The sequence below is a fragment of the Penicillium manginii genome (genome assembly GCF_028828005.1).
Source record: "Penicillium manginii strain IBT 31320 chromosome Unknown utg000004l:1.0-7231830.0:1.0-7236170.0, whole genome shotgun sequence".
Lineage (NCBI taxonomy): Eukaryota > Fungi > Ascomycota > Eurotiomycetes > Eurotiales > Aspergillaceae > Penicillium > Penicillium manginii.
Window position 1 is genome coordinate 3,855,960 of NW_026643105.1, and position 15,929 is coordinate 3,871,888.

The following is a 15,929-nucleotide window of genomic DNA, read 5'->3' on the forward strand; positions in this document are numbered from 1 at the left end:
GACAACGGTTAGGCCGATCAAATTATTGAATACGAGGACCTATGTCATGCGCACCTGGGCAGTTAGGCGCCTTAGTTATCTAGTCTTCGCGATCCGTCCGTCATCCGCGTGATGACGGAGGACGATATCTCCTTCCTGAAGAGAAGAATAGGACATCATCTTCTCCTCCCTTGTCTTACAGACCGAGTAGACCGCTACAACCTAATCCATCAGCTAAACTACTTTATAATACCTTCTCAACCATCGAAAATCCAGATATCCGCACATATGCATATCATTACCATGACCTGGACTAAGCAACAAACTCTGGCAAGATGTGGGTATACCTAGGTAGGTATCAAGAATCTCTGACAGGGACGAGTAAATGCAGCATTTCGTGCTCAGGTGATTGGGATGAGACTTGCAAACATCGGGATTTTGCTACGATGCTCACTGTTACAACTTACTAGTACCGCGACGCCACATGAACGAATTAAAAAGCCATATCCAATAAGTTAAGTATATACAAGAAAGTCAAGTTTTCGTCAAACATTAGGCACTTGGCCAATTTCCACTCCATCGCACCATACTTTCATCTTCGTCATCGATTACCACCACCATCCACACTCCCACTTCTCCATTATTGGCCAACAATGGCGTGCAATGGATCCAGCGATGTCGGCCATGATCGCTGAAGCGGGTCACCCACTTGATCCGAGCTGTGACGCTACGGCCGGCCATCATAGCGTGGAGAATGCTATCACGCTTGGGTCCTGAGTCCCCGATACGTGATAGGAATGACGACTGAAGCATACCAGGAATCTGAAGGGACGGCGATGTGAAGAGAATGCGGAGTGATGGGTAAGGTCGGACAAGAAGATACTATACCAAATAAGATTAGCAAGTCTGAAAGAGGCTGGGCCTGCGAAAATACTTACATGTTTGTAGACGCCAGTCAAAGAGCCCCCACCATTGGGAACAGATGAAGGGACCCCTAATCGAGGCTCGCTCTCGCCCTCGGGGCTTTGGATCCACAGGCGGCTGTTCTTTGGATTGAGTCGGTCGGCCACGGGGTGGAAAAGATTGCCTCCGTAATCGTGTACATTCTGCAGCTCGCGTGGACTGAAAAGTTCTCCCAGTTCTTGGAATTCGGTTTTTGGCTTCGGTTTGAGGTGCGATACATCATCTCGCTGAGAGGCTTCTTCTTCCTGCTCTTCGGAAGTTTTTCGGTCCTGCAGGTCTTGGAGTGATTCCATTTGCGCGCCATCCATCGCTAAGCCTGAAACGTCGATTTGAGCGCCAATGAAGTAACGGATCTTTCCTTGGCTGTCGCAAAGTGGTGCGCATTGAAGCAGATTCATGAATGGCGAGCCATCGCGGCGGCTTTTGACATGCGTTAGTTTGTAGGCTGAGAAAGTAGAGGGGCAATTGACCTACTAATTAAGAAACAATTCTGAGTGGTGTCGACCTGACTTGATTCCTTCACGAATGCGTCGAACACTGTTGGGGTTTGTCTTGGGACCTTGCAAGAAACGACAATTTCGTCCAAGGACGTAGTCCATGCCGTATTGCGTGGTGCGGTGGAATTCTAAGCAGGTGTTAATATGAAAATTTCTCGCCAATACTCAAGGTAGTCAATTACTTACCTCCTGATGAAAATATAATTGGGTTATCGGGGCGTGAGGGATCTGTTAAACAGAACACTTCCGCCAGGGCGTCTGACGTTCCCTGGAACTTGTCGGGTAAGGTTCCTCGCACGCGCTCCTCGACAACCTTACTTGTGATGTTGATACATGTCGCTGTGATAAATGCGGGCAGCTCCTCTGCAGTCAGAGCATTCAGCGCATCCTGAACACGGGCTTCGAGTGCTGTGTTTGTAGTTAAGCCAACAGGTTCTTCAGCCTGCTCAATTCCCGCCGTCGGCACATCTACCGACAATCGTACCAGCGCATTCGCATATTGGATTGCTTTCAGCGCTTTGCAAGCATTGAGATAATATGTCAATGTAGGAATAGACCTCGGGCGCTCGGAGACCAAGAAATTGCGAAAACGCGCCAAATAGCGCGGATTTCGTAGGATGGTTAGCATATGATCGGGCGAGAACATTGTATCCGCTTGGCGCTCCAGAGAGTGCAGTGGGGCCGCGTCGCCCTCCCATGGAGCGACCAAGTCAAATGTGTCCCCATCCTCCTCGTTGACCGGATTGAATTGCTCAGAACCATCGTACGGATTTGTCGCTTGGAGCAAGGGGAGATCGTTGAGTGTGAAATTTCGGCGAAGGGTTTTGAGCGAAGGCTTGGAGCGAATCTCATCCTCGTCGTACTCGTCGCCGTCGCCGCTGGGTGGGGAGGACTGCGCCATTAGATTAGCGGCGGGTTCCTGCAAGTTTACATTGCAGATCTTGTCTCACTGTTCTCTGCCATTCGGCATCGCGTCCACTTCCTTCGGCTTTTCTTGTGGCTCTGGCGTCCTGAGATCCTGGCTGATTTCCTGGCTCATGTCTTGCGGCGTCTCTACCGGCGGAGCTTTGCGCATATCCTGGTACATGCTGCTGCTGTCACTGTCTTTGGGTTGCGATCCAAACCCATAGTCTGTCGCGCCGTCAAGGACGATGGTCGGCGAGTACGACAGCACTGAAGGGGACTTGTGTGGGCGATTGTCGGGAATGTCAGGGATCTCCATAGTGACGATGCGCAAAAGTTCAACTTCAAGTTCAAGATGGACCCCAAGAGAAAATCCCCGGGCAAAGAGCCTTTTAAGAATGCAGGATGATCGCTTCGCTATGCCCTAGATTCTGACAGGAGCTGGCCAGGAAACGTTTATCAAAGGCTATCCATGGTTGGGCTGAAATTGGGGACGAATGAATAGTATTTCATGTCAAGCAAAAATAAAGGATCAGCGTCTTCGCAAATTTCCATCGTAGCTGGATCGACCGATCGATGGGGCGATCGTTGAAGCCTGCAGTGGATGCACGAGATCAGGGAGTTGGAGAGACGATGATGCAATGGGTCAGGGCGACGCGCCGTGAGTGGAGCATTTTCTGATCTCATTTTGATTTCTTTGTTCCGAGGCTGTGGAGATATATTCCTTCAGGTTCCATTTCCTTGCAAGATTCCTGACAATCGGGAGACTATTGAAAGGGACCCACGCGCTAATAGTAACCAAGATCCCCGTCGAAAAGTGTGTAAATCTAAAATCATTTGTCAATTGGGTCTCGACTCATCACTTGTGGGTCTATTTACAGTATTCTTGTTCCTGGCAGCCTGAGGCATCGATTCACGAAGTATGACATCAGGTGCAGTTCTTCCTTTTCCCCGCGAGTGCGTGAAGCTACTGGTATTCTACTACCTACACATTGAATTGCTTCCAAATTTGATCTTAACAGTTCAGGGTATCGTAGGATATAATAATAATAATAATAATAATAATATCATTGATTCATAAGATAAATTTTGGCTATCATAAGTTCAACATACATAGACGTCGTACTTAGAATCGAGATATCTGACCGCATCAACCGCATTAGCCACACATGGCAGGATTCTTCGATTTTCAGAAACATAGGTTCAGGCACGATTCCGTCTGCAACGTTTGCAAAGGTGGATTTGGCAATTGCGACATTCGTATATGAATACGGCTAAGTCTTCGTTGCAACCCTCGCACTCAAACTCCCCACTCACGGACTTCATGCGCTGGTGATCACACTCATTGCCCCCTTGGAGTGCCTCCACCACGTCGTTCACGGCGGCAGCCGGGAGTATCGGATTAATTCGAGCTGCGATTTGGTTTGCGCGTTCAAGCAAACGACGCTCATCCCAAAGCAAACAACGGCATGTTCGCCATCTCTTGCTACACACGTAGCAAAACTCATATCTGCACCGACAGCTTTCAAGAAAGAATCAACATCAGTACACATATTCCAAAACAATTAGTCAAAGAACTTGAACTTACGTTATGTGATTGCAGCCCGTGTCCAGCTCCACAAGGTGCTTACATCTAGAGCAGCGCTTCCAACCCTCAACCTCCGCTAGCTGGTGTATTGGATCGGGGGTTTGAACACACTTTCCTTGGTGATATTCGTTTTTGCAGAGCAGACAGGTCTTTTGCCCACACTCTTGGCATGTGCCACAGTTGTTCTGCTTCTGGCTGGAGAAGATGTAAGCCGAACAAGTTTGCTTTGAGCAGTACGTTCGAGAGGGGTCGTTGATCTCGATGATCCTTTTTTCAGTTCGGCGCGATGTGTCGGGTCCGACGAGAGTTCGGACGGACTCCAGAGGCATAAGAATTCGACAGCAGCGTGGCGGAAACAGTGATTCGTCTCTCAAGGCAGCTTCAAAAAGTTGAATGAGACAGACCTGGCAATAGTAATGGGAGCAAGGCGCTTCGATCATCTTGAAGAAAATTCCTTGCTCGCCGCATGCAACACACTCGAAACTTGCTTGCTTGGGCCCATGTTCATGTTCATCCGTGGAGGGATCTGCTGCTCTTCGCTTCAGCTTCGGCTTCGCATCGTCAGTCACAATTCGTTCGATGACTCGGCACATCTGTTGCTGGTACAATGTTGGTGGTGATTGATGTTCGGGTGCCTGGTTCCCACTGATGCGTAGAGCTACCTGTCGATCAGTCCGCGCTCTCTCTTCTTCCTGCAAAATGGCCGAGATGGCAGTGGCGTCATCTCGGGGAGTAGTGCTACCCTGACTGCCAGTTGACGATCACGAAAAGCGGCTTCCGCGTCGTCGACCTCTTTCTTCCATTGTGCAAGCGCGAATTCCTCGTCCGTGACACAGGAAGCGGGCTTATCGGGCTGAGACGTGCCAATTATCTCAATGAGATCTTCTTTCATCAGCTTCAAGGTCTCTGGGAATAATGTGTACACCATTTTGAAGGCTTCTGATCATGGGAAACTAATTAGCGGATGGCTTCTCCACGCTGTGGTCATAATCATACCTTAAATGGACGAAAAGCAAATGCACTAAGAGTAGAGAGGAGAGCAGAGGAGAGTGTGAAGGAGAGTGTGAAGGAGAGTGTGAAGGAGAGTGTGAAGGAGAGTGTGAAGGAGAGTGTGAAGGAGAGTGTGAAGGAGAGTGTGAAGGAGAGTGTGAAGGAGAGTGTGAAGGAGAGTGTGAAGGAGAGTGTGAAGGAGAGTGTGAAGGAGAGTGTGAAGGAGAGTGTGAAGGAGAGTGTGAAGGAGAGTGTGAAGGAGAGTGTGAAGGAGAGTGTGAAGGAGAGTGTGAAGGAGAGTGTGAAGGAGAGTGTGAAGGAGAGTGTGAAGGAGAGTGTGAAGGAGAGTGTGAAGGAGAGTGTGAAGGAGAGTGATTCGCAATGCGGACAGGTAAGGAAAGAGGAAGAGGAAGAGCGGAACTGCAGGGCAGGTAAGGAAAGGTGAGGGAAGTGAGGCAGGACTCGGAGTACAACAAGAAGGCACTCCATAGCCGCAATCGACGTGCTTTGGGCTCTCAAAAATGACCGCACCCTATCACTGCATTTCCTCGGTGAAGCTATCACGTGAAATAATCTGGGTTTATATTTGTTTAGCAATTAACTAGAGACAGGTGGTTTCGGAACATATGTCATCCGATCGACGCAACGAGGTATCAAAGGTACTACTAAAAACCATATCGCTAGTACTAGTATGCGACCAGTCATCATTGCAAGGTCCTAAGGCTTGAACTCTCGCCCCTTTCCAGTGCAGCACGTGAATCATTTTTCAAATATCATTGACATTCAGAATGCAGTGTATATAACATCCTTGGAATAAACCCGTAATTGCTCGTAAACAAAAAAAGAAAGAGAAGCCAAGATCTACCCAAGTATGTGCCCAATCTAACCAGTGTCCGCCCCAGGACTCGAGGAAACAGCGGCCTTGGAGCCAGAAATCACTAGCCAGCCTACTACTGGTAGTAGTACCGTCAAGATAGTGGAACATGTAGAACTTCCACTAGAGGAATAGATCGAACGCATTCCCCCGTGGCTTCCCGGGCACATTATCGCCCTTTTTGGGAGGCGAAATAGGTATCACATCGTCCGGGTTGACATCCGGTACCAACTTAAGAAACTCCCAATAATTGTCGCAAGCAATTAAATTTCTCTGACTGTCTGGAAACGACGCAGTATATAGAGCTTCCCTCCACCATGAACCGCTGAGTCTAAAGCCCGTTTCGCCCTTCTTAGGAGCCTGTCTGATAATAGCCTCTAGCGTAAACCATTTAGTTCTCATTTCTCCCGCCGTAACCCTAGCTTCCACGATAACGGCTTTTTCTACAAGGATATCGCTTGCTGTTTGAATCACTGTGTCTCCTAGACAAATAGGCACTGGTACTGGATTTCCATTGAATTGGATCAATTGATCCAGGTCGGTATCGAATATACTCATTGTACTTGCTCCGGTGTCCTCCAAGAATTCCATGCTCCAGTATATTCCAGTTACACCTGGAGCTCTGAGCTCGAAGACGATCTAAGGAGATTACAAGATAATTAGTACAATCATACCTAGGTATTTTACTTGCCTTCCAAGGGGATTGAATCATACCGTATGACTGGGCCATATATTTTCCTTGAGATTTGGGGGAATAGACATATGGGCCATCAGGCGTTTAGGCCCTGGTCCTGAAAACTATCGACAACGCCCGCAGAGGTTAGCTCGAATGCTACTTTCGATTTTGAAATAAGAATAAAGGGCGGAAACAAATACTATACTTACCCCTTCAACCCAGAAGCCCTTCCCCGAGTCATACTTATTATGAAACTCGAGCAAATTGTCAAATTCGAACTCTTTCGGCTGAGATAGCTACTTCCCTTTGTTCCAGTAGGTGACCTTTCCTTCATAGGACCAGGAAAGCTTGCCAGCTCTATAAGCCTTGATGAGAGCGTTGATATTGGGAAGCTGTTCTCTCTCATCACCATCTCGTTCGAGGATTGTCTTCATAGTCTTCAGAGTATTCAGTCGAGCCACCACAGTCTCGTCGAGGCCTGCTGGCTCTGACGCGATAATATCATCTATCCGCTTCTTCCTCGCTTCATATTGTTTCAGTCGTATTTCGAAGACTGCAGGCAAAATTCCGTCTTCGATACGCTCACGATTTCGGGCAATATGGCCATCGATATCACTATATTGCGAACGAAATTTAGTTCAGACTATTCACGGGGGCGAGATTAGGGATACACAGACTTTGGATCAAGGCCAGGCTCATTCGGGTGCCACTCCCAGCTTTTGGGTATATCATTCACGTTGGTAATGGGCGGATCTTGACGGGGCCATCTTTTGTGTACGACAGGTTCAGGTACCTCCTGCGACAGCGGGGATGGCCGACGAAGAGCGCTGCGTGTCACCATAGTTCGCGATATTTTTTGGGATCCTTGAGGCTCCCTAATAAGATTTTTGCCCTTGTCTTTACGGCCTTTCTTAGCTGAAGGTTCAGCGGTCGAAGGTTCTGGAGAACTATCTCGTCGCCGTTTTTCATCCTGTCTAGGATGTGGTGTCTCTTCGCGACGGCGAGGCATTTTGAAGAATATTAACTGGATTTCGAATCTAACAGATTGAACTATGGTAGAAATTTGAAAAAGAAAATGAGCGGATGAAATCGCTGGCTGAGATATTATATGGCATAGTAGTTATACTTTTGCTCAAAGGGGGGAGAGGGGGGTTTCTTGGCTCATTCGGATATTTTCTTTCATAAAGTTCATTTCTCAACATTTGTTTTGTCAGAAGATACTTAAATAGTTACCATCTCTTTCATTCTTTGACACAGTGGTACCAATACAGCTTTGTGTCTATTTTTGTCAACCATCCCATAGAAATTTGCTTCTTGTACTAGTGCTACTACTAGTACTAGATAGTAGTAAGACTAGTATATCCAACGCAAAGGCTGAGGGATACCATCCACTAATAAAGCGAACCTTGGAAGTTCACGGCATTTGCTGAAAGGAGGGATTCATTGAGAAGAGTGACTTCTATGGACCCAATCACAAGAAAAGACATCGTGCTTAGTTTCTTTCAACTCCCACCTGGGCAGCTTGTCCTAGACACTGGACGATTTCCGAGAAAACAAGTTTGTTTATCAGTTGCATTTTTTTTATCTAATATAAAGGAATAGTATTTGGCTTTGAATCCCGATTCTCAAGAAGATGATCTTGAGGGTCTCGTATTTTCAATTTTACACTTTCATGTACAAGGGATCGATATGAAATAGTATTCATGATGACCGAAAATACACTCACTGCTAGAAGAAAGCACCGCACTCTATACTTTATATTGGTAAGACAACGCGATTGCAAACTGGTGACTCCTAGTAATCACCAGCCGTAGATCCATAGAGATGTGTCCCACGTTCGAGAACCTCAATCTCATCACCGACACGAACATACAAGCCTTGATCATTGTCCTCGGCCATTCTCAAACACCAATCCTCTGGAACACAATGCATGCCCAGGTATCCGAGTGCCATTTTGTTTCCATCTTCAACGGTACGGTGCTGTACCAATGTTGTGCTTGGTTGCGGCTTACCCTTCTTCCTACCCGGAGGCGCATTATCCGTATCAAAGACTCCTTTCTCCGGGTCAACATTGGGCATTGTGCACCGCGAAGTCCGGCATACAACAGAAAGAGTTGGGGCTGCGTGAGTTTTTAAATCCACTTGACGATCCTTTGGCAAGATGGTGCAGCGCTTCCACGTCTCTTCATCGTAAGCGGGAGAATTCTCGATCCAGATATTTGCCCGGAAACGAAGTGCATTCAGGGGTTGATTTTCGGCGGGAAGCAGCGCAGACACGGCGTGAACGGATGATAGACTGTTGATGTTGAGCGGTTGCTGATCTGTGTATCCGTGAACAGCCGGTGTGCCGATGTTCTCGAGCGGTGCGAGGTTTTTATCAGTGCGGACCAGGGTGTCTTCAGTACATCTGAAAAGCGACAGGCCTTGGTTATCAGGGATCTTTAAAAACTTCTTCAGCTTAGGCATGGCTGCTGCGACACGAGGAAGCTCGCCCATGTCGAGGCCCATGGCTTCACGAGAATGAATAGTAAAGGTCTTCGGCTTCGTTACGTAGTCGTCGAATCCTTCGGCGATAACATCGAGGGGTACGGAGAATGATACTTTGGGAATGGCGGATAGATCCCACGTGCGAAGAAGGGTCTCAAGTCGATCGGCCCAAGTAGGTGTTTCTAGACTTGGAAACATCACGGCCAGATGACCGACATGATCACCCTGTGTAGGAAGCCATATTTCAGTCTCAATCATGGACATGGCAGGCTTAGTGCGCTGGCTGATAAATCGCCATTTGTCGGTCGAGTCGGGTCCGTTTTGAAGAGGGCCCGTTGCAAATGCGAAACATCGGTCGAAGAGGAATCCAGTCTTGGTGAGTAAAGCAGACTCGACCTCAATGGGTGCGCAAGACTTGACGGGGTGGAGATAGAGTGCTTTGATTCGTGGCAGCCCGAGATTTCCACAATCTGCCGGGAGGCCGAACATGGGATGATATTGATCTTCCATATTATTCGCAGACTCTCCTTGCTTTTTATGGTTTTTCTTAAGCTTCCTGTGCGTTGTCGAAACATTTCCATTTCGTGCAAGGATAATCACCATCACGGGTAACAAAAATAAAACCGCTGCGACGCCATAGATTGTACGAACATTGTACAGGAGGCCCCAAAGATACAGAGAACCCTGAATCAGCATATTGAACAAGTCGGTTTATATAATTTTGAAGGCGTTGTTATTCACCCAAATTCAAATCGAAAATGGAAAGTTTGCCGAGTATCGTGTGCACAGCTGTTTGTCTCGAGGGGAGACCAGATGCCACAATTCCCCGGGCCCACGGACGAAATTGCAGAATTTCAAGCTATAGACGGGATTGGAGTTTTCGAATTTGGAGAGTCCAGTCGACGAGGGCTTCCCTAGAATAAGAAAAAAAAAATGTAAGACACACTGAGGACAGAATGATTGGAAGTGACTCAAGTGTCGGATAACCGAGAAACAGCCGCTATCACGTGATCACCAGGGCAGTAGTATAGAACACTTGCATGAACGCTTCTATTGTATGTTAAGGCTAATGGATGATGAATTGAGTAGAAAGTACTAATTTTACATTGATAAATGGGAAAATACAACTGGTATTTAGAGCCTGCCGCTCTGTATTCAGTTTCCCGGGAGGGGACCTGAAACACTATACTAAGAATTCATCATTCTTTGTTTAATTTAGCTCACTGTAGAGTAAATGAGCGAAGGAGTTGAGGCCCTTCAAAATATGGAACTATGAATAGCTTCCATCGTAGCCTTAATTGAGGCAGTGTCGGTAGCATTTGTGAAATATGTGCGGACTTGACGGCCCCCCGCTCTAGCGGTTGCCAATGCTCGGAAACGATTAGCAAAATAGCCTGCAGCAGCCGAGAAGTCCGTATTCGAACCATCGAAGTCGGGAAAATATCTGGAGAGCGGTGAAACAGCGAGCTTTTCCTTGAATACGTCGACTTTGTTCAAGAGGATAATGAAAGGCTTGTTCTTGAACCATCGGTTGTAGTAGGTCGAAGACTCGAATTCTATTATTATCTCGTGCATCACCGTCTATACCTAGATTAGCAGATAGCACTGGACAGGCAAAATATGTACAATTACTACCTAATTGGTAGAGTTAACATACACTAGTGTCGTCCTCGACCACACGTCTGTCGTAATCGGAAAGTGGCACGACATAGATCACGCAATCAACATCTTCAAAATGGTGCAGTTGCTTCCTTCGCCCCTGCATTCCAAAATTAGCTATATTAATCATTTCCCAAGTGATTAGATCCATGTGAAAGGAGATTTCAGCGATCCTCAGTGACCCGATTTGTGCTTGGATGATATCCTGCTCGTTGGGGAGCCACGTGGGGGCGGTGAGACGATCGGTAGCGTTGTAAAAGCTAAGCAAAATCTTGAGCGCTGCTATCATCATTCAAAGCAGCTACGGAGAGCACTTACTAAAGCCAATTGTGATGGCAATAAACATAGCAGTTATCCGAGATAATCGTACGAATTGCAGGATCATGCCGCACGTTCTTCATGGCTTCGCAAATAGCTGCATCTACTGGAGACCCATTGAAGAGTGCATGCACATTGACATCCATGTCCGCATCCGTTTCCGCAATGAGGTCGGCAGATATCTATGAAACGGTGAGTCAACGCGACAAAATCATAAGATCCATGGATTAACACGGCCGGGCATCGATGGATCTAATCTAGTAGTAGTTACCTTGGCAATTTCTGTATCGAAAGTAATTCCCTCGTCATCCATGTTCCGTAGCAAATCTTTGAAGTTTCGGAGAAGGCTTATCAATATAACAGAGCGTGCTTTGCGCCGCTCTTCCTCGGAGAAGCCATTAGAGTGAATATAATGCAGTTGCTTCATCACGGTCGACTTTCCTGATCCCCGGATACCTGGAAGATCTATGTTAGTGGAATTTCCCACGTCACGTATAGGTAGAGAGCCACATACCGAGCAAAGCTGTCCTCTTGATCTTGTTCGATCTCTCCTTTTCCGACGCGAGATATGCCTCGATTTCCCTGTGGCGCTGAAGTGCCGATCGCGCTTCGGCATCCGCCGTCGATTTGAGTCCCTGGCTTGCAGTTGTGTCGCAACAAAGGAAATCCATTTTCATCTGGAAGTAAGCCATAATTAGATACCGAATTACCTTAATTGACCAAGGTCTCAATCATGTCCCGATCAGATATTCTTACCTAGCTTGAACAAAGCGATCCAGTCGTTACGGGAGAGATGTAATCTGATAAACAAGACTCGAGCTGTAACAGAGCCTCACAGCTAAGCCAATACCCCTTTACGTGTTTGTGATTTGGGGTTGCAACTCCCAAACCATGCAAATAACATCACTCTAGAAAAATTCTCGGTCATCGTAGTGATATAGGCACGTAGCAAGCACTGGAGGCAACGACGTGTAGCCGGGCGCGCCCGCCTGGGGCGTAGAAACAAACTATTGACATCCTAGGATTGGTCAATATTTGGACAGATGTGGGGCTTTAAAAGGGCGAAAGGTAGTAATACATGATAGTTTTGGTTGTTTTACCCTACGACCATGTCGAAATGAGTCTGGTGTTAGTGGGTAGTTCTCAATAATTACCACAATGTCAGTGTTAGAGCTGACTGAAAAGGCACTGGGCTTGGGAGGATATGCGTCACGCCTCCAACATACTGACTAGTATAGTACCATATAGATATCACCTGTAGTATACCTGGTATATCAAGAAGCACTGGCAGCAGCATCAGCAACCAACCACTCAACCCTCCCAGAAATCCAACAGCCCACAATCTCCTCCCTCTCCCATCGAAACATGATCTCAATCTCAGACGGCCTCCCCATACTCCACCCCTGCCTAACAAAAACCGACCTCCGCGCATCCCCCAAAACCCCAGCATCCAAAAGCCCAAACGCAAGCGCCGCAGCTGCAATCCCCGTCGCCGGATCCTCAACATACCCCGACGCCTTTGGGAACTGCCTCGCCATAACAACTTGCTCCCCAACATCAACAAGCGCATACGGATACAATCCCGTTGAACCAATCTTCTCACAGATAGCGCGAATAGAATCCTGGTCTGGGGCGATAGAAGCAAGGCTCTCCAAAGAGCGCAGCGGAACGAGCGTTTTCACCCGGGAAGTCGAAGCATTTCTCACCCTCTGGCTACCCGCCAAGTCCAAATCGTCTAGCTCCAGACCCAGAGCCGAAACAATGTCCCTGAATACCGAGGTGGGTAAATCGTGCAGTGTGGCTCGGGGCTGTGAGACGAGGACACGCGTGGCATTCTCTCCGCGCAGAGTCAGAACTCTCGCATCGACGACGCCTGATTTAGTTGAGATGCGGAGCTCGCCCTTTTCGCTTGCGGGGAGTTGGTTTAGTTCGTTGAGTAGCCATAATGCGCCGACGGTTGCGTGGCCGCACATTTCCATTTCGTGGGTTGGGACACGATATCTCATGGTGAGGTGGCAGTTTTCGTGATCGGGATCCGGACCGTGGTCGGGCGTGGGGCTGGTGAGTACGAAGCCGCATTCGTGGGTGTGGGATTTGGCGAGGGTGTACATTTGTGTTGCGGTTGGGTTGCCGAGGTAGATTGTTGTTGGGTTGCCTCCTTGTGGTTTGGTGGGTGAGTATGGGAATACGGATAGGTTGTATGCTGGGATGTTTTCCATGCTGGGTGGCTCTAGTGCTGTGCTACTAAATATTTCGATGGGATGTTGAGGGGGAGTGGAGGGAAAGGAGTGGTGAGGGGAATGCGGAGGTGGGAGGCTAAGGGTAGCGCGCGGGAACGATACGCGATGGGAGATTGTCCTGGTGTGAGCATCATTCGTGGATGGGATTTCATGTACTCTATTTGGTTAATTTGAATGAGTGAATGTGTGCGACTCCATAATCTTGATTATTTGATTATTTAAGGGGAATTGATGTGCAATCTGCGCCGTGCCGTTCCCATCGCCCGATGCGTCTTTCCGAATGCGGAATGAGGTTCGTCGACACCGGTGCATTGACACCTCACTGGAAAACTCACGGTATATTCAATGGTAGCTTCGTCAATGACAAGCATACAATACATTCACATGACTACAGCTTTCATGAACAGACGATTGAATTGAGTTGTGTCAAATACAAAGCGGGGAGACTATGGGACGCTTAGCCCCACCAAAATTTGACGCGGATCGGCGCTAGCCGTATAGAAAACGGGTCTATTGACCCCATACAACGGTTGGAAATAAGCTTGTTGCAGTAGTGTGCGGGATCGTATCAGTCATTAATATTGCGGGGAAAAAGAATCGCTGTCTATATGTACATATGTGTTGTGGAATTATGTCTTGATGCCGATCTCGAGGTTGGTCACTCCAAACGTGACATTCTTGTCGGACGAGAAGGCTTCCGATCCGAAACCAAAGTAGCCCAGGTAGTCAGTCTTGGATGGGTAGACTGAACCGGTCAAGTTGTACAGATCGCTGATGAGCGGGTAAATGTTGCCGTTGAATTGTTCAACCGTCTTCTCCGAAACCCATGTGAGGACGTTTTGGTCGGTAGCTGTATTCGTGCCGGAGTACAGATCGCTGCTCAAAATTAGTACCCGGTCGGGGGGTGGGTCGTCAGAATCCCATAAACTTACAATTTGGTTCCGTTGATCTGGTTGGTGGTGACGATGGTGCCATAGCCGTGAGGTTGGGTAGATGGGCCGAACATGCCGAACCACACCATGACTTCGTACTTGGCGCTGGTGCTGTTCTGCGCCTTCTCCTTATCGCTGTCGAAGAACATATCGATGGCGACGTTGGTGTTGACGTTATTGGCGGTCAATTCGGACTCGTCGGTGGTGGTTGCAATCTCGTCGCCGACGCCGTAGGTCCAGTGGACGTTGAGGTAGAGTTCTTGCATGTCGTCGAGGCCGACGGGCAGCACCTTGTCCACCATGATGTTGGGGAAAGCATACACAGGATTGGTCTCTGGGCCAGGGTCGAATTGCCATGTGACGGAGAAGTCGGGGGCGGAATATTTGGTTGGGTAAGTCATGTTGTTGAATGTGGTGACCTATTGGGGGACGCGATTAGCAAGAGTTATCGCGGCAACAAGAGTCTAGTCTCATGAGGGCCTAGTCGCTTACATTCATGCAGAGAGCACCCTTATCGGAGTCTTTCTTGACATTCCACTGGTTGGGATTGACTGCAGAGAAGATTAACGGTCGGTCCAAAAACTGACTGATGGAGTTGGAAGGTCGCTGGGCACTCACGCGTAAAGGATTCGCCATCGATGGAGGGCGGCGTAATACCATATGAGAGTTGACAGTAAGGATAGGTTTGGATGCCATTGTCGCTGACATCGCCGCCACTCGACTCGTGGCCACCACCAGTGCTATCGTGACCACCTCCGCTGCTGCCAGTGCCGCGATTTTCATCGGGATCATTGGGGTTGGGAGCGAAGAGTGGGCGTTGACCGGTGGCTGCGCGATGAGCATCGATACCGAATAGTGTACCCAGACACCCGCCGATGGGCAGGGCCATGAGACCGGCGTTGACGATCAACGACAGGGCCATGTGTGGGAGTGTAGGTTGGTATGCGGGAGAGGAGGACAAGAATGTTCAAGAAAGTCAAGTCGGAAAATGAAAGAGGTGGAGGAGTAGGGAAACAGTATGGAGTACAGAGTACAGTACAAATCGGAAAGGGCCTAAACCGGCAATGAGAAGTGAGGATCGGATCGGATGAAAGAGAACAATTGCCAAGGCAGAAAATCCGGAATTATCGAGGTTGCAGCGAGGAGGGTTGGAGCGTATCTGTGTGTATTCGCAGATACTCCGTACAGGTCTGACGCCTTTCGGTGGCTGTGACAACGACCGTATCTCCCGATGGGAACCTCCGATCCACGATAACCGGGTGCGGCCTAGAGTGTGTGTGTGTGCGCCAGTGTACCTGAACCTGTCGCCCCTCGCAGGACCGGGTGGAACCCGCTGGATCAAGTGGATCAAGTAGACAAAGTGGGCCAAGTGGATCACTGAGCAGGGTCTGTTGCTGGTCACTGCAGTTCCTATGCAGATGGCAGGCTGGTTCTCACACGCGACCAGTCAGAAAGCGGGAATGGTTGACCAAACAGTTGGTCAATAGCGAATGCAGGAACCGTGGGTTGGTTGGTCAACGGTTGTGCCTGGATCTGTGGATCCCCGGGCAACTTGCGAGACATTGGAAGAAAATTTGATTTCCCGAAGATTGGTTAAATTCTATTTTGGTTATCTTTACCCGGAGTGCGCGCCATGGTAGTGCGTGGTACGTATACTTACAGTGTACTCATACATAGGGTATGTCTGTTAGACTGTGTAGTTAGTGGGTGCACTGTAGACTGCGGACAATGGTGACGCAAGCGGACGCAGTGGGGAATACTATTAATACAATCACTACTATTAATAATATGATAGTATGAATACTATTCGAACTCCGTACTGA

The 15,929-nt window shown here is 48.3% G+C and overlaps 8 protein-coding genes across 8 annotated transcripts; 1 reads left to right on the top strand and 7 right to left on the bottom strand.

The window, feature by feature from the left end:
* Positions 1 to 531: 531 nt before the first annotated feature.
* N7533_005144 (uncharacterized protein) lies at positions 532 to 2,661 on the bottom strand (the record flags this gene model as incomplete). The annotated part of the gene is made up of 5 exons (XM_057101794.1): positions 532 to 861; positions 918 to 1,362; positions 1,417 to 1,567; positions 1,626 to 2,317; positions 2,390 to 2,661. 5 exons carry the CDS (start codon positions 2,659 to 2,661, stop codon positions 532 to 534), a joined length of 1,890 nt encoding a protein of 629 aa, XP_056961424.1.
* A 1,927-nt stretch (positions 2,662 to 4,588) lies between these two features.
* On the bottom strand, positions 4,589 to 4,858 carry N7533_005145 (uncharacterized protein; the record flags this gene model as incomplete). The annotated part of the gene is made up of 1 exon (XM_057101795.1): positions 4,589 to 4,858. One exon carries the CDS (start codon positions 4,856 to 4,858, stop codon positions 4,589 to 4,591), a length of 270 nt encoding a protein of 89 aa, XP_056961425.1.
* Positions 4,859 to 4,894: 36 nt separating this feature from the next.
* N7533_005146 (uncharacterized protein) lies at positions 4,895 to 5,488 on the top strand (the record flags this gene model as incomplete). The annotated part of the gene is made up of 2 exons (XM_057101796.1): positions 4,895 to 5,351; positions 5,412 to 5,488. The coding sequence occupies 2 exons, from the start codon at positions 4,895 to 4,897 to the stop codon at positions 5,486 to 5,488; spliced, it is 534 nt and encodes a 177-aa protein (XP_056961426.1).
* Positions 5,489 to 5,917: 429 nt separating this feature from the next.
* Positions 5,918 to 7,479, bottom strand: N7533_005147 (uncharacterized protein; the record flags this gene model as incomplete). The annotated part of the gene is made up of 5 exons (XM_057101797.1): positions 5,918 to 6,433; positions 6,509 to 6,592; positions 6,680 to 6,724; positions 6,794 to 7,085; positions 7,148 to 7,479. The coding sequence occupies 5 exons, from the start codon at positions 7,477 to 7,479 to the stop codon at positions 5,918 to 5,920; spliced, it is 1,269 nt and encodes a 422-aa protein (XP_056961427.1).
* A 785-nt stretch (positions 7,480 to 8,264) lies between these two features.
* On the bottom strand, positions 8,265 to 9,653 carry N7533_005148 (uncharacterized protein; the record flags this gene model as incomplete). Its single annotated transcript, XM_057101798.1, has 1 exon — positions 8,265 to 9,653. One exon carries the CDS (start codon positions 9,651 to 9,653, stop codon positions 8,265 to 8,267), a length of 1,389 nt encoding a protein of 462 aa, XP_056961428.1.
* A 561-nt stretch (positions 9,654 to 10,214) lies between these two features.
* On the bottom strand, positions 10,215 to 11,611 carry N7533_005149 (guanine nucleotide-binding protein subunit alpha; the record flags this gene model as incomplete). The annotated part of the gene is made up of 5 exons (XM_057101799.1): positions 10,215 to 10,538; positions 10,615 to 10,895; positions 10,987 to 11,116; positions 11,206 to 11,390; positions 11,449 to 11,611. The coding sequence occupies 5 exons, from the start codon at positions 11,609 to 11,611 to the stop codon at positions 10,215 to 10,217; spliced, it is 1,083 nt and encodes a 360-aa protein (XP_056961429.1).
* A 597-nt stretch (positions 11,612 to 12,208) lies between these two features.
* On the bottom strand, positions 12,209 to 13,153 carry N7533_005150 (PhzF family phenazine biosynthesis protein; the record flags this gene model as incomplete). The annotated part of the gene is made up of 1 exon (XM_057101800.1): positions 12,209 to 13,153. The coding sequence occupies one exon, from the start codon at positions 13,151 to 13,153 to the stop codon at positions 12,209 to 12,211; it is 945 nt and encodes a 314-aa protein (XP_056961430.1).
* Positions 13,154 to 13,803: 650 nt separating this feature from the next.
* Positions 13,804 to 15,028, bottom strand: N7533_005151 (glycoside hydrolase family 12 protein; the record flags this gene model as incomplete). The annotated part of the gene is made up of 4 exons (XM_057101801.1): positions 13,804 to 14,050; positions 14,107 to 14,525; positions 14,599 to 14,657; positions 14,725 to 15,028. 4 exons carry the CDS (start codon positions 15,026 to 15,028, stop codon positions 13,804 to 13,806), a joined length of 1,029 nt encoding a protein of 342 aa, XP_056961431.1.
* Positions 15,029 to 15,929: the final 901 nt, after the last annotated feature.